At 36.8% G+C, this 23168-nt stretch overlaps 2 protein-coding genes and 1 long non-coding RNA gene across 4 annotated transcripts in view; 1 reads left to right on the top strand and 2 right to left on the bottom strand.

The window, feature by feature from the left end:
* Positions 1–23168, top strand: part of LOC111503224 (major facilitator superfamily domain-containing protein 6) — a 103188-nt gene that overhangs the window by 10465 nt on the left and 69555 nt on the right. The gene's annotated exons all lie outside the window — the stretch shown is intronic.
* On the bottom strand, positions 63–17692 carry LOC111514785 (facilitated trehalose transporter Tret1). Of its 2 annotated transcripts, XM_023171030.2 has the most exons (3): positions 17413–17692; positions 16191–16267; positions 63–2526 (listed from the first exon to the last, which is right to left on the bottom strand). In XM_023171030.2, exon 3 carries the CDS (start codon positions 2510–2512, stop codon positions 1145–1147), a length of 1368 nt encoding a protein of 455 aa, XP_023026798.2. In that variant the 5' UTR covers positions 2513–2526; positions 16191–16267; positions 17413–17692; the 3' UTR covers positions 63–1144. The 2 variants fall into 2 exon arrangements, with proteins under 2 accessions (XP_023026798.2, XP_023026796.2); XM_023171028.2 differs by lacking the exon at positions 16191–16267.
* LOC141480017 (uncharacterized) lies at positions 11755–13040 on the bottom strand. Its single transcript, XR_012464115.1, has 2 exons — positions 12284–13040; positions 11755–12163 (listed from the first exon to the last, which is right to left on the bottom strand). It is a non-coding gene; the product is annotated as an uncharacterized lncRNA (long non-coding RNA).

Raw genomic sequence — 23168 nt, 5'->3', positions numbered from 1 at the left:
TTGTGTTTCAAAATGGAACACCCTGTATTTCGTTACACTTCCAAAAATAAAATACAATTCCATATGAGGTACTAGGTACCTAACTGTAACTGTGCTCGAGTTATAGATTTTTTATGAAAATGCTAGGTATATTTGGAAACAAAATGAAATCGAAATGTATAGAAATTATCCCTTCGAATTCTGACCAAGCATAAAAAGAGGTACAGTTTGTCAAATCTTGGAAGAGACTTGAGAATTTCTGCTCTCTCTCTCTCTCTCTCTCTTTCGCTAATACAGTACTAGTCCCAGTCGTAATCCGTTTTTTATGCATATCACTTGTGAAAGTTTCCAGCTTCTGCTCATTTGTGTTCAACAAGATCTCGAAGCTTTTTCCATGAGATGTAGAAATAATTTGTTAGAGGAAAACATCGATAAGTGTAAAATCATATAACTCTTAAAAGAGAAACATTTATTCGCGATCTGGAGTTAAATTTGATAGCGAAATTAATTTTAATTTCCAAATAACGGAAATTGTTGCAAAAAGTCTCAAAATTCTAAGTTTTGTGTTGAAAATTTTTACTGTTTCTTCAATTAAAACGAAAAAAATGTTAAATTGTGCTTTAGTAGGATCCATTCTTAAATATTTTTCGGTTATATGGGACCCATACTATAATGTAAATATCGATTTGATTGAGAACGTTCAAAAGAAGATTATGCTTTTCTCTTTGGTACTCAACGAAATTCTTTAAAAATCAATTGAAAAGGCTATAGGGTTTCCAAAGCTTTTCTTTATCTCACCATTTTCTTGGTAAACTAATATTTTGTATTACAGTTCGCTAAATGTTTTGTAAAATTGTGTAAATTGTAATGTAAGCATTAGATATAAGCATTCAAAAATACTTTGTAATTCTTCACACTTTGTTAAATATGTTTTTGTGAATTGGTTTGCAGTTAGATAAATAAATAAAGTAAATAAATAAATACTGAATGAATAAGAATTCATCTTTCAATTTTTCAAATTCATTTAAACGGTTATCCCAACTGAACATATCTTCTGGCTATATATTTATGAAATATCAGATCTATAGTATAGGTTAGATTAGCAAATGAAAATTAAACAAATAAAACAACAAATATCTCAATATTCTCAGTTCAGTATTTTCTATTACTCTATGTCATTATTTCTTAAAAGTGTTCCTTCTATGTTTTCATCATTTTCTTTGTATTTTTCACCCGTAAAGAACAACTGTACCTCTTCTAAGGTCATACCTTTCGTCTCTGGTACATATTTAATAACAAAAACTAGCATAATCATACATAATATCGAAAAACAAAAAAACGACCCCGATAAAGTTCCAAATCCATCGTTCATGACCTGGAATAGTTTCACAGTAACTGCATTTGTCAAAACGGTGGAAATTTCTGCAAAACTAAGCGCTTTGGCTTTAACGTTTGTAGGGAACAATTCACTCAAGTAACACACCTGAGTGAAAGACAAGCCCATATTGAACAAAACACTGTAGGCTGTCAAAGTTGTTATGGGAAGCCAATTCAAATATCTAGATATATCATGGTGGAAGTCTTTCACGAAAAAATAGAAACCTAATAGAAATAGAGTAATACCACAGCCACTTAGTGATATCACGCACATAATCTTCTTGCCGAAACGGTCGATTACAAAATACGTTGTGATAGTCATAACAAAAAATTCAACAGAACAATACACTATAGTCGAAAGTGAGGAACTGATATCACTTCCAGATTCCTCGAAGATCATTTTTGTATAGGATAGAAGAGGTGCCTTAGCACTTGCTCTCAAGGCCAGACCAATAATTACGAAAATGACAGTTGCTTTTCGAATCCGAGGTATTGTAAAGAGGTCCATGAATTTGGAGTTTTTCACTATTTCCTCCTGAACTCGAACCGCATCAGAGAGAGACTTCAACTCCTCATCGACATCCGCTAAACCCGTAAAAATCTTCAACGATTTTTTGGCTTCATTATATTTCCCCACTTTAATGTAATAATAAGGAGATTCTGGCATAAAAATGAATCCAAGGAAGTGTACTGCGGGTACAGCTGCGCAAATAATGCTGCATGTGAATATACTGAAAAAGCAGCCGATAGTATTGATCAGCAGTACTCCCAAAGTGAAAGACAGACAAATGAGAGAAGAGAGGAAACCTCTTATGTCTGGCGATGAAATCTCCCCAACGTACATTGGCAAAGTTGTGAAACAGGCCCCATCTGCTGCACCAATAAACAACCTCAGTAGAGCCAGGTGCCAAACATTCCTTACTAAACCTATACCGAGTTGCGAAAAAAAGACCACAGGCGCCATGATGAGTACAGTGTTCTTCCGGCCTATTCTATCTGCAAGATACGCAGCTATGGGTGGTCCTAGTAAGCACCCCAATGCAGGTGATACGGCACACCATCCAGCTTCGCTAGTGGTCATCGGAATTGTAGAAGAGTTGGAAGTTAAGTAAGTGATGAACGGAGAGGTCCAGCTTGAGTTGATTCCAGAACTCATCGTTGCCAGCGCTCCTGGAAAAATGTTTATTAATAAAAAATGTTATATGACATCAATATTTTCATTTTATTGAATGATGTGCATGATAGCACACCCAGAAAGGTATAGTACGATGAAAAAACATAAAAAATTTGGTAACAGTTTTTGTGGAAAATAGTTATTCACGTTTTACCTACAAGTGTTGAAAGTGGCATTTTATTTTGTGAGTGGGGATTATTGCAAAACGAGCGTCAGCAAGTGGAGTACATTCACGAGCAAAATAAAATCACTTTCAACAAATGTATTATACAAATTATTTTGTATAACGTTACTGCTGATAATAAAAAAAATAATAGGGTCCATGGGATTTGAACACACGATCTTTGGATTACAAGGCATATGTTACAACTACATACGCCAACTCACGTTATTTTAAGGAGGATTATTGGTTAGTCATGACGGACTTTCTACAGTTGGACTGAATACTACTTCGTCATCGTCAGTAACTTCACAGGGATTTAATATTACCAATAGCACGAACTGCATGTGTGAACTTTTCTTAATGATTTTTTGGTAGGTGTTCTGATTGAGGTGTTTCTATCAAAGAGATTTTCAATAACAGTTGTACAAAAATAATTTTAAAAGAATTTGATTTCTAGGTAGCCGTGGAAATATCAAGCTTATGACAGTTTGGTGACTTTTACAAGTAATTGATGAATAGTTATTGACGGTGTTTCAAAAAATCGCCAAAAATGAATGCAAATATTGATTATTCAAACGAAGTTCTTATGAAATTATTTATTAAACACTGACAGTGTGATCTAATCATTGTCAGAACTTGTAGAAAATTCAACCAAATGTATCCTGAATTAACACCAAAGAACGAGAGGAAATTTGTAAGATTAAAAAATAATTTCCTTAACTATGGCTCCATGTTGAAAGCGCCTTCAACATTACCAAAACCTATAACTTCAAATGAGGACAATACTGTTAACGTTTTGGCATATTTTTATGCATATCCAGAAGCTTCCATTATCAGTGCAGAAAAAGATTTAGGTGTATCAGATGCTTCAGTAAAACGAATTTTGAAAAATCACGGAATGTATCCGTATAAATTTACCAAAGTACAAGCTCTAAAAGCAGAAGACTTCGAACGTAGAATGCATTTTGTGAATCCCTTTCGATTCATACACAGGAAGTTCGGGAATTTTTGTCAAAAATAATTTGGAGCGACGAATCAAAATTTACGAGAGATATCTCCAAATAATAAGGACGACTGTAACCGATTTTTTTGAAAATTTGCCTTTAGAGGAATATAAGAATTCGTGGTTTCAACTGGACGGAGCGCCAGCTCATTCCACCCAGGAAGTTTCCAGGAAACTTGACGAACTCTTCGACGATCGTTGGTTTAGGCGTTTAGGGCCGTGGGATTGGATCACCCGATCTCACGCCACTTGACTTTTTTTATGGGGTGTTTCAAAAGAAAGAGTATACAGTACTCCAGTGCCTACCAAAGAAGAATTGCGACGGTGAATAGTGCGGTGTATTGAAGATCTGGATCCCCAGGAAATTGAAAAAGCAACCACAAGTCGCGTACAATAAAACATTTCAAAGTGTTTAGAATGTAATGGACAACATTTTCAGCATTTATTGTGAAAATGTGATATTTTGTTCACAATTTTGTTATTTTAAATCATCCTATTCTGTTATTGTCTGTACTTTCACATGTTTCAGCCCACAAAATCTTACTTTTTACCTAGGAATGACTGATTTTTGGTACAGTTGTTCCCTGGAAACTTTGAGCCATAGTTAACGAAATTATTTTGTAACCTTACAAGCTTTCTCTCGTTCATTGGTATTAATTCAGGATACATTTGGTTGATTTTTTTACACGTTTTGACAATGATTTGATCACTTTGTTCATGTGTATAATAAATAATTTCATAAGAACTTCATTTTAATAATCGATATTTGCATTCATTTTGGAAGATGATTCGAAACACCGACGATAACTCTTTGTAAATTACTTATAGAAGTAACCGAACTGCTTGATAATTCCACTGCTTGATAATTCCACTGCTACCTAAATCCAAATTCTAAAAAAAAATAATGTTTCTAGAAAAAGCGACTTTATTGAGAAAACTTGACGATTTAGGTATAGGGATATGATATATCATCTTGAAGCATTTTTCACCATCCTTCAATTTACCGAGTAATATATAGGGGGTTTCATTTGAAAAAATGAACTTTTGATTACTTTTATGCACAATGGAAATAATAGTAATTTTAGCACGCCCTGTATGATATGGAGTCGATTTCTTGGTGTTATTTGAATATTTCGAGTTTGTCCAAACTATCACCAAAATATCAACTCTTTCATGAATTGCGAGTACTGATGTACTTAATTTCAATTAAGGCTATGTTTTGGACCATATTTAGCACAATTTATTTTTTATCTCGAAAACAGATAGAGATAGGTATAGGACATTATCAACAAAAAAGTATTAGAATACCAGAGCGATTCCAAAAATGTATTAATATACGAGGTGTTCCATTTAACAAAATAAAGTTGGCAGGACTTTTTGATGGAAGTGGCAACGCCGCAATGCTGAAAATATTTTAGATCCATAGAACAGGTAAGAAAATGTGAGAGGTGAAATTTTCAGAAAAATCATGCTTTGCGTTTTCCAGAAACGTCTAACCTACCCTCGACCGTGAGTCACGCTGTATAAAAAAGTGCCATACATTTTTTTTATTCATTATAATATAATTTTAACGAGCTTCAAAATTGCTTAAATAATAATAATATTTTTTGAATTATTAACGAAAAACTAAATACCATTCTTTTTAATCTTATTTTGTTAATAACAATTGCAATTTTTTACCTGCACCAAAATCCTTCGAAAACATTTTTTTAGAGGTGATTCCGAATCGAATGAGCTATCGCTAATATGTTTAGGATCTTTATCTCTATTATTCATGTTTTTGAAATTGTTGATTAGACTATATGCCCGTAACAAGCGCAGTGAGCCAAGAGTGACAGCCTTCTGCATTTATTAGACTAAGATTTGTGCCTTACTGCGGCAACCAAACATAATCTTGAGATTCGAGAGTAGAGAGGGCATCTTCAACAAAGACTCCAATAATCAAAACGACAATCTTGACACAGTGGTCTAGATAGGGTCTGTTGAGTTCGAAGAAAAAATTTCTGTTTTATTCGTTTTTTCTCCTCTTTTCAGACGATATTCGTCTCGCCAGGAGCCGAATAATCCACGACAAATATCGTTTTGCTTTGATGAAATTCAAGATCATCCATACAAAACAAATGTGTGATCTCATGCCTCTGGTTTTCGGAGGTGCCTTAGTTACAACTCTCGAGCATTCCTGAGCGCAACGGATGATAGCAATGGTGAGATGCAAGAAAGAATGAGACTGAGGGAATCGTCCTGAAATACACTGCTTCTGAAAGTGGTCCGTTCTGTCTGGACTCTAGCTTGACCAGATGTTATGGTGAAGCGAGTCTACCAGAGTGACATCAGTTGTTCAAGGCATCTCACTATTTTGTCGGGTACCGCAAGGCATCTGGGCAAATGCAAGATAAGTCCATGCTATGTTGTATCAAATGCCTTGCGGTAATCGATCCGGGCCATAGAGAGTTTACACTTATACTGTATCGAATCCTGCGTTACACATCAGTTACTCATCGAGAAACATTATTTTTTTAAAATTCATTTTGTTAATTTTCATCTGTCTGTTGTTGGATAACTCGTACGGGTGTGGTTCAAATACGAAGGTACCTGCACCATCTAGATCTGTGAACGCTAAACAAGATTTGGTCTATCAGGTAACGAATATTGTGAAATCTGTGGGTTTGAACTTCAAATTTCAAATAACCTCATAAAAAGGAGAACAGTGATAAAGATAACATGATCCTGCTACGGTACTCAATACTTAAATTTCAATTCTCTCCATTTCAGACAAAGACATTTGCAGAAAACAGTAACTTTCGATTGGATTTACGAAAATATGTTCACACGCTAACATAACGTATCCAAGTGACACTTTATTGAGAGATTTTCCCTGAACAGTTCACAAAACTACAACACGTGTTTCACTTTACAATAGCTTACTCAGGCGTGTTCATAAATGTATAAACTCTCCTGAGAAAGTTGTTACGTGAAAATTTTGCAATGAAGTATTTCTTCAGTTATTGAATTACTTAGGACAAAGATCAATATCCGAAGTGCTTAGCTACAATCTCAACAATATACGGAGTGTTTATCAGTAATTTGTTGAAGAAGTGGTAAAAGCCTTCCATTTTTCAATCATTTCACCCATTATTCATTGTGTTTTTTATAAATAACTGGTAATTTTGTCGCTCATCCCGTATCAATAGGAAGCAACTTGAGATATATTTTTCGAAATGAGTATAGTTTAGGCTAAAAGTGAAAATATTGAATTGTGTACCACGAATTGAAAAAAATGGAAGTTGCAGCAGTTTCTATAAAAAACGAAAATGAGGTTTCGCTATTCCGTCATATTCGAGGAACAAGATGTCAAATCATTGTAACAAATTGAAGAAATTACTGTCTTGAACAAATTCATTTCTAACAATATTTCACTATCGCAAACTAATTTAGTTACAACACTTAGCACTTAATTTATTTTCACTATTTGAATTCTTCATTTAACTGTTCGATTCACTTTCTGAATTCGACTGCCATCTCTGGACGGGAAGCAGGCCTTATATATCGGTAACGATCGTTCTAGATTTCTCTAGTGGTCTCTGTACTCGCCTAGTATTTTCCCGGCGAGTCAGACTGCATTCTTTCGCGGTGATGTCATGTGTCTATTCGCTGGCTGAGATATCGGTCAGGGACGGCTTCAGATTCGTTACATTACCCCCTTCTTGAAGACGTTTCGCCCCGAAATGTCATCCTTGGCTTGTTTTGATACCTGCAGGACTCCCCATGTCTGCACTGTGGAGTTTGATGGAAGTAACACTCCACAGTCTTCATGCCTGGTCGTGGAAGATGGTTACCGCACACCGCTGAATATGATGACCGTTTCTAATATGCTTCTCGCAATTTTCTCTGACCCTTCTTTAACTGTAGCACTCCTCTGACTTCAGGATTCTGTTCTTGTAATGTTTGAAGCTGACCGAATTTCTTGTTGAATACCACAGCGATACCCCTGGATATTTGGAGATCCTCTGGCACGCAGTGAACTAGTGCGAAATCAACTGGAACCTTGAAAAGGTCTCGTGGCTCTTCTTGAGTTACGCCGTGTATAAGCTTTTGTTCGTTCGAGTATAAGAACATGAATTTCTGGAACGTCATTTCATCCTCTGGTGGTCTGAGTGCGCCAACTTGGTCGTGATTTTCAGCATAAGTAGCCAATTTATTGAAATGGACGACCCTAGGCTTTCCTCGAGGTGGCTTATGGATTCGGTAGATGAGGTCATTGATTATTTCACGATTTTGTTCGGACCCTCCCACGAGTTCCGCAACTAGGTCATCGGTTTCAAATTCTCCAGCATTCGCCTTAACGTCATAGGCCTTCTTCATCCTATCGCTGGCACTTCGGATGTTCAGACGGACTCGTTCATGGATGTCGTCCATTCTCTGCCGAAGCTTATTGACATAGTCTGCTCCCGCAGTGTCTTGTTCTGGCGGCGTCTCAAATTTCAGATCGCAAGGAAGCAGCAGCTCTCGGTCCATTATAATACTGACAGGGGTTTGGCCAGTTAACTCGTGCACTGCCGAACAATAGGCCAGAGACTACCTTAGACAAGTGGCGGTTTATGGTCTTATTCATTCGTTCCACCATTCCATCGGACTGTGGATGTAAGGCTGTGGTACTCGTTTTTAGAATGTCCAACAGTTTAAATATTTCTTGGAACAAGTTGGACTGGAAATTTCTGCCCTGGTTGAATGCAGCTCCAATGGGACACCGAATCGACATATCCATTCCCTTACCAGGACGTCAGCGACGGTAAAGGCTTCCTGGTTGGGCAGGGCGTAGGCCTACTTACTGAAGCAGTCCATGGCCACCATGATGTATTTGTTCCCATGGTCGGACTCTGGGAACGAATAATCTGCTACCTCCTGCCAAGGTGGTCTTCGATTACTTTCCTTCCATCCGATGACTAAACCAAGATCTGGGTCTTTCTCTTGGTCTTTCTTGATCTTATTATCCTCCCAGTTGTCGCCTACAGCTGTAGTTCTACAAATAGCTGCTTCCTTCTCTTTTACTCGTCGGTAATGTGAGCAGTCATCGGGGCTTGGTCTCTGTGACAGGGCATTTGCGTTTTTATGGCAAGTGCCAGCTCGATATTCTATTTCGAAGTCAAATTCTTGTAGGGGATAGCTCAAAAGAGGAGCGTTGATCAAAGCCCTTTTCAACTTCTTGAATAAGTCTTGGCATTCCTCAGACCACTGGAACTGGATCTGTCCTTCTGTAGGTCGGGTCAATGGTTTGGCAATGTTGGCAAACCCCAGCACATATCTGCGGTAATAGGAGCACAAACCAAGGAAGCTCCGAAACTGGTGGAATGGGCCATTCCTTAACTGTTTTGATCTTGTGTTCGTCTACCGCCACTCCTTTCCCAGAGACAACGTGTCCAAGATAACAGACTTCTTTCCGGAACAGATGGCATTTCTTGGGACTAAGTTTCATTCTCGAACTCCTCAGATGCATTAATACCTCCCCCAGATTTTTCAAGTGATTATAGAACAATTTTTCGACCACGTCTTCTATGAGAGCCATTTGAGAACCATCTCCATCAATCTCTCGAAGGTCGCTGGAGCATTACAAAGCCCAAATGGCGTAACCGTGAAATGCCACAATCCTGAGCCGATGGTGAAAGCTGTCTTTTCTCGATCTTCTGGGGCCAATTCAACTTGCCAATATCCACTCTTCAAATCCAAAGTCGAGAAAATTGTGGAGCCGGCTAGCGTGTCTAGGGTGTCGTCGATTCTTGGAAGAGGGTAGCTGTCTTTCTTCGTCACGTTATTTAGTTGGCGATAATACACGCAGAACCTTGTTGAGCCGTCCTTCTTCTTCACTAATACGACTTTGGAAGACCAGGTGCCGTCAGAAGGTTAGATGACTCCTTCTTTTTCCATATCGCTGACTATCTTCTCTGCCTCTTCTTTCTTCGCAAGAGAAGTCTTCTAGCTGATTGCCGGATTGGTCGGGCATTTCCCGTGTCGATTTTATGCTGAACCACATCCGTTCTGCCTCTTTTTCCTTCTCCAATATCGAAGATTTCCTGGTACCTCTTGACTAACTCCCCAATTTAGATCGGTGAGTTGATGGTATGTCCTTGGAGGAAATGTCAATCAACTCCTCCAACTCTTTGGGCAAGTTGTTGGCTTGGCTAACCGAATTGCGTACACTCCGTATCACAGAGGAAATGGACGAACTGTGCCCTAGCATTGTTTCCTTCTTCAAGGTCACGGGAAAGTAGTTGACGTTCATGACCCTGACCGGCACAACTTTATCAACACGCAACAGGGTCTTCCCCAGTGCGATTCTTTGTCCAATTTTCTTGTCATGTATCTTGGGCTCGAACATTACCACCTTTCCGCTGCTCGCACTTCCGTCCAAGCGTGCCTCTAGGATGGTTTCAGCCCTCTCAGGTACGCACACATCTTCCGCCAATGGGACCCTAATCATCTTTTCGCTTCTTTCATGAAGCACCAGCTCTTCTCCGCCGACACGTAGGACGCCGTCTTGGAAATTCAGCTCAAACCCTCTGGAATTGATTATGTCCATTCTAATAATTATATCGTCCTCGACGTCCACCACCGATGCACGATGGTTCAATCTAGTGCTGCCCAACACCAATTCAATTGGTAGTTCTCCAAGTACAGTGGCTGGCTCCCCTGTTGCAGTGCGTAGCTTCCAACATGACGGTTCAATTATTGCCGGTGTTTTGGCCCAAAAATGGTTCTCCTCTCACCTGTATCTAACAGCATGGTGCAAGGCTCGTTATTGATGAGGCCGTCAAGAAATCGCCTTTGTATTGACGTTGGAGAATGGCATCATATGCATTTTTTACGGGGATTTGCTGGGTACAGTTTGCTCATCGGGGGTTTGCTCATCGATCCCCTCTAATTTTCCTGATTTGTTGTTGGTTCTTTGCATATTGGACATTTGCTACGGACATGCCTAGTTTTCCCACAGTTCCAACATCTTATTTGTTTTCTCTCAGGCGATACCTCTTTTATTACCTTTCTGATGGTGGCCTCAATATCGGCAGGCACCTGTCCATCTTCCTTGATATCTCGAACTTTGCCCTGGCTCTTGCAGGATTGTTTGCAGCCTCAAACTCCAGGGCACTTGCCAGTGCATTCACGAGATGTTTGGGATGAGCTAGCGTCAAGGCCTGCCTCGTTTCTTGGTCGCGAAGTCCATCCAAGAATGCCTGAACCGCTAACCGCTCCGTTACATTTTCCGGTGTAGCAGGATATGCCAGACGAACCAATCGAGCTATGTCGGCTTTAAACCCTTGTAGGGATTCTCCTGATTTCTGGCAGCGGTTCTTCAGCTGTGAATGGTAAACGTGCTCTTGGTGGGCATGTCCATACCGCAGCTCAAGATGCTTTACAAGTTGGTCATAATCTTCCTGTTCCTGGGCCGTGAGGGTTTGCAGAATATTCGTTGCTTCTCCACGCAACGCCAATCTCAATGCTACCGCCTTTTCTCCTGCATTCCATTCATTAGCTCTGGCCGCAGCTTCAAATTGTCGGTGGTAATTTGCCCAAGGAGGTTTCCTGGGGAACTGAGGCGTTTTCATGGACCTGGTTCAGAACTGATTTTGACATCTTTCAGTTCCGGAATTGAGTTTTCGGTAACCGTTTCTGTGGGGTGGGCAGAATTAACGATTTGGTTTTGCAAATTGCTAATTCTTTCTTTCATCTTGCTGTTTTCTGCCTGAACTCCGCCTTTGATTAACTCTACTTCTGTGTTCATTTCCTTCCTGATTTTATCTATCTCTGTCCCGATGGTTCCTATCCTTTCTTCGAGTAGACTCGCCACACCACAAAGTTGTTTTTTCAAGCCTTCTTCATTTTGTATAAGTTCTTCCTTCAAGCTATTTGATTTCTCTAAAAATTTATCTTTCAAATTTTTCGAATTTTCCAGAAGCTTTGTAACGGTCTAAATTTACTTGTAAATATTGTAGATATTGTTCGTTTATTTACTATGGAATCGACAGAATTGTCATTTATTGATGACGAACTTTTCGTCACAGACTGCTCTTATGTGACCTTTCAAAAACACTACCTTACCTTTTAAGATCTTTATTCAGAGGATATTAACAATGTAATTCAGTTACAAGTTCATTTTATTCATTTAACATCATAGTAATGGGAATCTTCCGTTCCATAGAAAACCATACCTGAAATGTACAAGAATAAATGTATGCTCCCTGACTAACTGCTTTGACCAGTACTTACGCGTTCTCCTATTGCCAATCGACATTGGAGATCCGAAATTCCTCGCTAGGTTGAAATAGTTGTTATTGTTTGTTTCTCAGTTTTCTTCACCTATCATTTTTTTCAGCCGTTGTCTGCCTTATTCCCTATACCTTTCCGAGAATATTTCTGGCATAGATTGTTATTCATCACTTCCAGAAGGTTTACTGACATATTAGAGCCATATCGCCTGAAAAACAATATTAGTTACCTCTGGGTTTCTGAATACTGTTTGATATTTTCGGTAAATATTCTGCATAATATGAATGCTCTAATATTTGTACTGAAAGGGAAGGTTATGGCGACTTACCTTATATGTTTCTATTCCATCGCATGAATAAGGATTGGTAAATAGTTGAAAATAGGTTGGAACAATATATTTTGTAAATATTCGTAAACAAGGTTAAGAGACAGCTGTTGGTTGACATCTGCCGAACTTTCGTAGTGTCGTTCCGTCGACTTACACCGAACTAGTTCTACAGTTGTTCACGGGTGAGGGATTGATCGGTTACTCAAGTTGTCAAGGGTTGTTTTAGGGTTGCATTGCTTTGAGAAGGAGTTTTGATGGGTCATGGACTTGTTGATGATGTATCAAGTGGCTGTGGAGGAATTGTTAGATTTATGATGTTGTGCACAGCGCCCCCTTGGTGCTTGTAGTGTAGATTGGATGCACTGTGGCAACAACTGGTTAGCTGTCAGATGTGGCATTCTCTTAGTATTTGGAAGTTAGCCTTCGGTGAGCTTGGTTCGGAGTTCAAAGGGTATCATCAGACTGATTGTAGGATATATTTGGTTGTATTTGTGCCATCCTTCACGGGGATTATTTCTACAAGTCAGGATTGTATAGTGGAAGACTGATTGGTCATTTTGGTGTGGATATTTGCAGTCGGAAACTTAAGCTCTTTTGAGGATTTGTGGTGGATACCGAACTCGTGCCAGGTGGAAGGATTTCCGAAATTAGATTCATAAGAAACAGAAGGCCCTCAGTCACTCATCAAGTCCCAGCAGGACTTCCGTGCAGAACACCGCACACGAAGAATCGTATAGAAAACCCCTTGGCCAGGGGTTTTTCCAAACTCTTAGAATTTTCTAGAACTGTATCTTCCAAGCTTTTCGAATTTTCCAGAAGCTTGTCTTCCAAACTCTTCGAATTTTCTAGAAAGTTATCTTCTGAGCTTTTCGTATTTTCTAAAAGCTTCTCTTCAAGGCTTACCAAATTTTGTTGAAGTCCATCGAGTTTGCTCATTATTGAACTCAAATCGCCCCCAGAAACTTCGAATAAATATGTTTCAAGATCTTGTCTTGATTCAGTCAAGTTATCCCACAGTTTCTTCTGGAGTACTGATTTCTTTCCAGAACAATCTAGCTCCCTCTCCTCCACTTCTTGCTTCAATTCGGCGACTTTCAAGTCCGTTAGGCGCACTTTTCTCGAATACATTTAGTCTCTTTTTGTCTATTTTCCACAAAACTGAATCGAGTCCGAATCACTTATTTATTTTCACTAGTCTATTTTACGCGAGAAAGGTTTATGTTTCCGTAGTCCGGTACTGTCCACTTCGCCAAACTCAACAAATTACCAGTCTCTCTAAGCAAACAAATAAGTTTTATAGTCAATTTCACCGTTATAAAAAGATTGTCCACCAAGCGCTCACAGATTTATTTCACTATCGCAAACTAATTTATTTACAACACTTAATTTATTTTCACTATTTGAATTCTTTATTTAACCGCTTGATTCACTTTCTAATTTCGACTGCCATCTCTGGACGGGAAGGAGGCCTTATACAGTGTGGTCCAACGAAAACTTAACACCTCGATTTTCCGGCGTTAACATGAAAATGTGGAAAATCGCTCGAACCCGTCAATTGCTGATTCGAGGGGGAACAACTTTTCCGCTGTTTTCATCCCCGTGACTTCAACCCCCTAACGGGGGTGAGCACAACCCCTTGATTTTGAATAGGGATGAGGGGTGTTGAGATACCTCATTTTGAAGATCTTATCGTGTACTATCTGCCCGTAAAATTTCACTTCAAAATATCCATCGATAATGAAATAACAGCGAAAATAGTGAAAGAGGCAATATGGAATTTATCTCGAGAATATTATTCGTATCCGACGCATTTCAAAGGTATTGAGTGGTTAATTTTTTGTCCAAAAAAGTAGACGGACCTTGTTTTTGTACCTTAGTCTATCGTGAATTGTTAAGAACGGTACAAGTGTGTACAAGCGATTGTAAATTTGTAGTGGAATTAAAATGGTGTATTCCGTAGAAGAAAGGGTGGAAATGATAAAATTATTTTTCCGAAATAACGACTCTGCGCGCACAACAGCGGCTTTATTTAACGAACGACATCCTGGAAAAAATGTATCCGCTGCTTACGTTGTGCAACTGGTTGCCAAATTTGACGCTACTGGGTCAGTTGGAAACAAAAAGAGGGTGCATGAAAGAGACGAAGCGAGGGACGTGGCTGTCTTAGGTCATATAGCAATGGATCCGACCGTTAGTACTAGGAAATTGTCCGAGGTATCTGGTGTTTCACGCACAACAATCATGAGAATCCTGAAACAACATAAATTCCATCCGTATAAGATACGATTGGTTCAGGAACTGAATGAGGATGATCCCGATCGCCGACTCCAGTTCTGTGAAGTGATCAGTGAAATAATTAACTGCAATCAAAACTACATGTTCGACATCTGTTTTTCGGACGAGTGTTCATTTTACCTTAACGGCATTGTAAACCGGCATAACTGTCGGTATTGGTCAGATGAAAATCCACGATTATTTCGTGAGGTGTATACACAGCGCCCCCAAAAATTAAATGTTTGGGCGGGTATTTATGGAAATCACATAATCGGCCCTTTTTTTCTACCCGGTAATCTCACAGGCCAACTTTATCTCGATCTATTGGAGAACGCTATTTATCCAGCCCTCGTGCAAGTATTGGAGAATGCAGAAGACCATCAAACGATCATTTTCCAACAAGATGGCGCACCACCTCACTTTGTTCAACCGGTGCGTCAGTTTTTAGATGACAATTTTCCTCACGCCTGGATTGGAAGAAGGGGACATATTGAGTGGCCACCCAGATCACCGGATCTGGCTCCACTGGACTTTTTTCTATGGGGTCACCTGAAATCCAAGATTTACGCTACCCAGCCTGAGTCACTGGATGATTTGCGAACTCGGATCATTAATGAATGCCGTCAAATTACACCAGACATCTTGAGTAATGTACGTGAACGTTTTCAGCAAAACTTATATTACTGCATGGAAGTGGATGGTGCCCATTTCGAACATTTAATAAAGTAATCACAAAAGTACGTACTCTTCCACTCTTTTACCTGTCATGTCGTTATCGATGGATATTTTGGAGCGAAATTTTACGGTCAGATAGTACACGATAAGATCTTCAAAATGAGGTATCTCAACACCCCTCATCCCTATTCAAAATCAAGGGGTTGTGCTCACCCCCGTTAGGGGGTTGAAGTCACGGGGATGAAAACAGTGGAACAGTTGTTCCCCCTCGAATCAGAAATTGACGGGTTCGAGCGATTTTCCACATTTTCATGTTAACGCCGGAAACTCGAGGTGTTAAGTTTTCGTTGGACCACACTGTATATCGGTAACGATCATTCTAGATTTCTCTAGTGGTCTCTGTACGAGTCAGACTGCGAGTCAGACTGCATTCTTTCGCGGTGTATTCATTCGCTGGCTGAGATATCGGTCAAGGACGGTTTCAGATTCGTTACATTATTTTTGAAGAATACTACGAGGTGAAGTTTAGTATTTGATTTCAGTTCAATTAACAATTGAATACAAAATACTATTATACATTTTTTTGGGGAAAGAAAGTTTTTGGCTTTCTACATCTCCATTTTGAATACAAAAAAATATGGGAATCTTCCAAAGAAAGGAAGGAAGTAATCAATTTTAAAATAAGTAACTCTAAACATGGATGTGTAGATCATGCAAACAAGTAACTTTCGGACACAAACTGGAAGAAAAAGCCCTTCTGAAACAGCTACTTTCATATTAACATTAAATTACACGAAAGAAAAAATTCTTTCGAAACAAATACTTTTATATGAACACTGAATTATACAGAAGATAATTTTCTCTACTCAGTTTGTATTCCAAACATTCGTTATGAAATAAAATCAGATATCATTCACATGAGTTCTACTTTAAATGAATAGAAAGAAATTGCACTCACATGGAACACTGTCATCCTCACTGGTAGACATCGATGTTTCGTCATAAGCACTTGCCTTAGAGCTCTTCAGTACCAATCTGAATAACATTATAGAAAATATAAAATGTTTGGAATACAAACTGTATAATTCAGTGTTCATATAAAAGTATTTGTTTCTACAGAATTTTTTCTTTCATGTAATTCAATGTTTTTATGAAAGTAGTTGTTTCAGGAGGACTTTTTCTTACAGTTTGTGTCTGAAAGTCACTTCTTTGCATGATCTACACATCCATGTATAGAGTTACTTATTTTAAAATTATTGAATAGAACTAGCCGATACTTGATGAAAATCCATATTAAAAAACTAATCAATACAGTTTATTGTATGATTTTCACAATAAGGGTTTTACAAAAACCGCGACACGCGTTTCGCTATACAATAGCTTCTTCAAGCATAATGATTATGCTTTTGTAAAACCCTTATAGTGAAAATCATACAATAAACTGTATTGATTAATTTTTTTTTTATTTTAAAATTGACTACTTCCTTCCTTTCTTTGGAAGATTACCACATTTTTTTGTATCAAGATGGAGTAGTAGAAAGCCAAAAACTCTTTCCCAAAAAATTGGTCACTCCAAAAAATAACCCTTTCAATTCAAAACTATTATACTATTTTCAATATGTCGAAAAACATGCGTATTGGAATTATCCAATGAATATTTGGCAAACGTGATGGCACTTCAGTGCAGAGAAGTTTCACTTTCCAATAATGAAGGAAATTGAAAAATATGGCTATCATAACATTTTCTGGAATAAATATTCCACGCTAAATTTTCATTTGAGATACAAACTTAAAGAGATTTCATTCACCACAACACTTCTATTTAAAAAAAAGAATATGAATCACAATTCACTCATTACTTTCCAGATTAAATTCAAGGAACTTTTTTCTGTCTGAAAACACTTCGCAATCAATTTCAGTCTGGAAATTTTTTATATTGAATTTCATTATTTCGGACTCCCATTGTCTAATAAGATATGAAACGGAATCAATACAATCGAAAATTAAAACGAATAGCTGAAAATAACAATTATATCGAGCAATGAAATAAAATACAAGCACGAAATTGAAAAATTTAATAACAAAACGAAATAAAAATCAAAACATTTCAAGCCGCGTTCAAGAAAATCACGACGTTTCGATTGTTAGTATCCACAATCATCCTCGGGTTTTATACTGACCTGTAACTGAAGCAAGGTATTGAAAAATCCTCCTTCCACTGGCATAGTTCCTAGTGGTCATTTTCTATCCAGCTCATCAGACGAACATCAGTGAAATATACAAAAATTGAAGATTCACGAAGATATATTTTTGTGGATAGCTTGAGTAACAGCACGCTTTTCTTAAATATTCGTCGAAATTAACAATATCTGCCGAAAATTCGCAATCAAATGAACTATATTCTTTATCATCAGAACTAAACTGAATGTCTACGATCCTGAATGTTATACATAAATGAACATCAACACGAAAAAAATAATTTGCGACAGGTTAGTTCGATAAAACTTACTCGAAAGAGAAACACTACGAGGGACATTTGTTATGTTCGATAGGATAGTGTTGAAAATCGGTTTGATAATACCCGTTTTCAAAATGTTTGAATTAATTGAATTCATTAGAAATTACCTGTTTATTTTTCGTTATGTCACCATTACTCAATACAATTTCAGTTATTTTTGTTTTGTGGCGAGTTTTATTGCAGATTTCATTCATACTATCCCAAAGCCCTCTTGATTTGTTACTATTTTTATTGTTTCTTTGCTTTTTCTGTAAGTTTATTCAAGTTACGTTTGTAATCATTGTATATTTGTTTGAGTTGTTGATCGTTGGAGTTTTCAATTAATAATTTATTGACATTTTTTTCCATATTGACGTTGACAACCCTAATGTTATTGTTCACATGATATTTCTGTCTGTTGATGAAGAATTCACATTTTAAGTGGACATCATTTTGTTCAGAGATGTTTGTCCATGTTTCAGTTTGTAGCGCTAATTTCAACCTTTTGTAATTAATGTACACTTCTTTATTTTTGGGTATTTCGTTGGCAACTCTCTCGCCCATACCTATTGCCAAAGGAATTGGTCGGTGGTCGGTTATTTCATCTTGAAAGATAAAGGACTTTATACAGTCGTATATTTCTATATTTGTTTTTACAACGAAATGGTCGAGGCATGTAGAGGTATCTGGTCTAGTGATATCATTTATATAAGATTCCAAGTTGTTTTTATAATCTTCAATGTAATCATTTTCTGAAAACACATCTATGTTTATATCGCCAGTTATAACATGGATGTTGTATCTGGAATATATAACATGGATATCATTCGGATCAACAGTTTGTAAATAGTCGAGAAGGTATTCATCAAAATCAGGAATATCATCGTTTTGTTATCGAATTTTATCATGTTACCTAAACTGATATTTGATTGATCATAATCGAGTTCATTTTTTATGAATATTATCACTCTATCATTCTTATTGAATGAAGATTCATTATAGAGTGCGGCAAATCCTTTCAATCCATATATTTCAACAACAGTTACTTTGGAAGTAACTGTATATCAGTTCAGTATCAGTATCAGTATCAGTTCAGTATCAGTATCAGAAGTAACCAGTATATCAGTAAAAATTGTTTTCATTACAAAAAATACAATTTTTTTCATATACAACTAGGTTCAAACTGGCACGGACTCACACAAGGCGCATGCTGATCAATTTCAAGAAACTGATATATGACGTACGAAGGTCGATATCTCATGGACCCAAACCATCGGATATGGAATATCATGATAACACCTCTTCGAAACTATTTTCTGAGAATAGTTCAACTCACCCATATTTTATAGTCTGACACGATTATTTTTTAATGTGTCAGTCGGTAGCCAAGCGGTTCGGCGTGGGTGCTTTGTTCATTCACTCGAATTGACTGCCGTGTTGGTCGGTGGTTCAATCCCTAGTCTGAACGATCGATCTTCACTTGCTACCGTCCAACCCGTATTAGGAATCACACGTTAAAAGGTAAGACCTCGTTAATCCTTAGCTCGCACAAGTTTCGACTTCTGAGGGTTGTCGTTCGTAGGGGTGCGACAGCTGGTTAATGGAAAAACAGAATATTCCATCCTGTGTGCTTTTTGAAATGATAACTTCCCATGACAGGCTAAATAGCTTCGTTACCTAACGCGTAACGGCGCCAGTATGTCTGACTTTCCTTTATCTCAGGCATAAGTCAGCGGAAGGCAGGCTCCTCCTCTCTTGTCGGACAGACTCTCAGTGTTTAGTGTTCGTTAGATATAAACTGTTGATAGTATTATAAAAATCTAACCAGCAAGCACGTAATATTCTTTCATCGCCTATGTGAAATTTTGTGTGCGCACCTTATTAGTATCATTATTTGATCCTACAAAAGTAACAATTGAGTTATGGTAGCTATAATATATGTACATACGCAAAATAATCAGTGAAAGATTTTATTAATAAATAACCTTGCTTCACATCATCATTTTAATATACACGAAATTTGAGTAATAACCTAAGCTTTTCTCAAATTAAACAATTTTAATATTGAATAGTTCAACTTTCGGACGTCCCGAGACGCACACATTTTTTATATTCGTTTCATATATATTGGCCTTAGGGTACTCGTAGTATTATATTTTCATTGAAAATCTTCATTTCAATTTATATCTTTTATAGAAGATATTAAGGTCAGTTTACGTTTATATAACCCCAGAAATTGCTCGAAAGACAATTATTGCGAAAGACGTCACTCTAATGCTGTTCATCAGAGGTTTCCTTCACTTATACAGAAAAAATAAAATTTTCGACTTCGATTATTAAAAGTGAAGTTATGGAACTTCTATAAGGGCTTGTACCATTTTTTTATTTTGCTGTTTGGTTTCATAAAAGTAGCTTAAATACATACATAGTGGATAATTCATCGAAGCAATATGAAAACAAGGTTCTATGTTTTCTTTCATACTACATGTTTAACCCAATGGAACTCATATGGGAAATTGTATATGGAAAAATGGTATGTAAACAAAATAATACAAAACAGTACCGCTCAAATTGTTCAATCAACGAATGACAGATCACTTTTATGAATAATGTAGAAGCCAAAATTGTTATAAATGTAGAGTGAGGTGCTTTGAGCCACACAGTAAAATTATTGAAAGATGGAGATTGGGTTCTCCAAAAGTCCATTGTTTGCAAATAACTCGAAAGCTACAGCATCTAGCGAAAATTGAAATGTCTATTTTCATGCAACTCTCTAGAGCATACAAAGAAAACTATCCATATCTGCTAATATCTAGAAACCCCCAATGGTGTAGAACCTAACCTAACCATCTGCCGGGTTACACTGATAGAACAAATATCAGTATTGAACAATACAAAAAAGTAATGAAATAATTTTTTATGGTAGACACTATTGGGTGTCTCACCTCGTCAAATCTGTCTACTATGATTTTTTTGAGATTATTCTATTTGTATATGATTGTTTAGAATTCCGAGATGAATACTAGTTGTTCCCTGCTGTTTCACTCCCGTTATCGTGGGAACCTACTCTATGTGTTATTTCAGGTTATTATCTATCTATATACCAACATACATCTGAATCTGTTGGGCTGATCAGGCGTAAAACAGTAAAACACGTAGTAGTAGTGAAACCGTAGAGCCGAAGCTACTGAACATAGAATCTTGAAATATGCAGGTAGGTTCTTTGTATAGCGTAAATAAGCATCAAGAAACGGAATCAGGAATTTCCACCCCTAAGGGGAAAGAATAGGGGTTCAAAGATCGTGTTGAATTTCGTCAGTTTTAAAGTGAAAAACCTAAAATTTTGGGTTATTAAAAAAATATTTCAACTAATTTTTATAAATTGTAGGTCTTTAATGTCTCTACTAAACAAATTTAATTTGTTCAAAAATATTTTTGATATAGCACAGTTACGAACATTATGTTTCAGTCTAGTACAATCCCATATAAACTATGGGATAGTTATTTGGGAAGCTATTACTGATGATCATCTTAGGAATATTAACGTCACTAAAAATTTGTCATCAGAATCATTTTTGATAGAGATTATACGTATGTGTCTGAAACACTTTTCACAAAATCTAAATTTAGTACTGTACTTCCTGAGTCTTGCAATGTATCATATATATATATATAATATATATATATATATATATATATATTATATATATATATATATATATATATATATATATATATATATATATATATATATTTGAAAGAAAAAAAATGGAGTAGTGATACAGAAAGTAAAAGCACATGTTCTCACAAATAAAAATGTAAGTGTTTACAAGTATCAATGGAAATAAATTTACAATTCATCGTCTACACCTGCTGTATACGTATAGTTCCACTCTTATTCACATGTTTTAATTCATATCTGTTACCATTTACTTGTAATGAAGTGTTTGGAACCTTTGGCATAGTAATGAATATTACTGAAGATTTATCCCAACACCAAACCGTTATTTTCAATACCTCGACACGTCTTTCGATCACCAAGTGATCATCTTCAGTAGGAAGATTAAACTAACTGTTGAATCTTCCACATGCATCGATTTTCTGAGGCCGGCGTTATTTTTTTCTCGACTTCATTTAGGAGCTAACCTTTTTCATATTTCGATTCTGATTGAAGAATCATTCATAACGCAATTAACTTTCGCGATTCTACGTGTAGATAATTTTCAACACTCCCTTGTATTTTGTCTTTCGAAATTGCTGATATCTGTATTACATTTGCAGTGCCATTAAAATAATCTACATTTGAAAATAATCATGTAGCTTTTGAACGAATATTTTTGAGAATGCTTTCGTATTCCAATTTATGCAGAGTCTGATATGATTTCAACGAAACTTCGTAACAAAACAACAAGATTGATAATATGCAATGTTGCAACATGCACTACGCCAGCCGATGGTTGGTGTTATTTATAACTTTTTTTTTCCGGTATCTTTGAAGATCATTTTTGAAATATATGAATAGAAATTCACACAGATTTTGTAGTTCTAAAATTTAAATAGAGTATCAACTGGTAATGAATAAACTAAATAAACCTCATGGAATGAAGTTCTGAAAATTGTTCCGGCGACATATTTCACGTAACATGTTGATTAAAACATGAATACAATATCTCTACCTATGATAAATTGAAATCCTAATCCATGCCTGTCTGTCTGTCTTAACGCAATAAATTCAAAAACTACCGAACGTCTTTCCATACGATTATCATTAATGGACGAAGTGTTAATGTTTGTGCTTTCATGGAAAAGCTGCCTATTTATTTCGAGATACAACAAAATAATTCATTTAATATTGTTTTTCTTATATAGGTTTACAAAAATTCCTTAATGGCATATTGTTTATCTTTCGAGGTTAGGTTTTACATCAATTTCAATCGTTACACATGATGTGGTAGTTGAAAAACTGTTTAGGCGGATATGATAGTACCTTAAGTATTTCATGTACATTATAATTATTTTTCACAGCATGAAACTCGAATTGATATATTGGGAGTTATTGCAAAACCATCAAAATCGCGCGAAAAAATAAATTCAAACGACCTGACAGACCGATGCAACACGCATGATCAAAAAAATTTGTAATTGCGCTTTTGAGTATTGAATAATTTCGAAAGAACACGTTTTATTTTTGTTTCGTGTTGTCTTTAGGTAAATATAGTATATTTCAAGAATAACGTAGAGTAATTCCTCAGAAACAAACTAATTTGGTGTGTATATTTTGAAAGGTGTTCTTATCGTGCAACGGCAATATTTCAGTTCGATTAACATTGTTTTCGACACTTGGGTAATCAAAAAAAGGTATTCACCTGTTATTGCTAATAGGCTACCGATTATTTAGCTGGCCATAGACGTACTTCCAGGAAGTACATTATTTATTTG

This window comes from Leptinotarsa decemlineata, unplaced genomic scaffold, assembly GCF_025532065.1.
Source record: "Leptinotarsa decemlineata unplaced genomic scaffold, Ldec_3_MD MMD2_P_RNA_scaffold_5, whole genome shotgun sequence".
Classification (NCBI taxonomy): domain Eukaryota; kingdom Metazoa; phylum Arthropoda; class Insecta; order Coleoptera; family Chrysomelidae; genus Leptinotarsa; species Leptinotarsa decemlineata.
This window is presented reverse-complemented; position numbering and strand designations above follow the sequence as displayed.

What these genes read in the sequence shown, in the direction of transcription:
- LOC111514785 (XM_023171028.2), bottom strand. Translation starts at nt 17,473, where the DNA reads ATGACCACTAGGAACTATGCCAGTGGAAGGAGGATTTTTCAATACCTT. An exon ending in ATACCTTGCTTCAGTTACAG is followed by an intron (nt 2,527 to 17,412) that starts GTCAGTATAAAA and finishes ACATTTTTCCAG; the next exon opens with GAGCGCTGGCAACGATGAGT.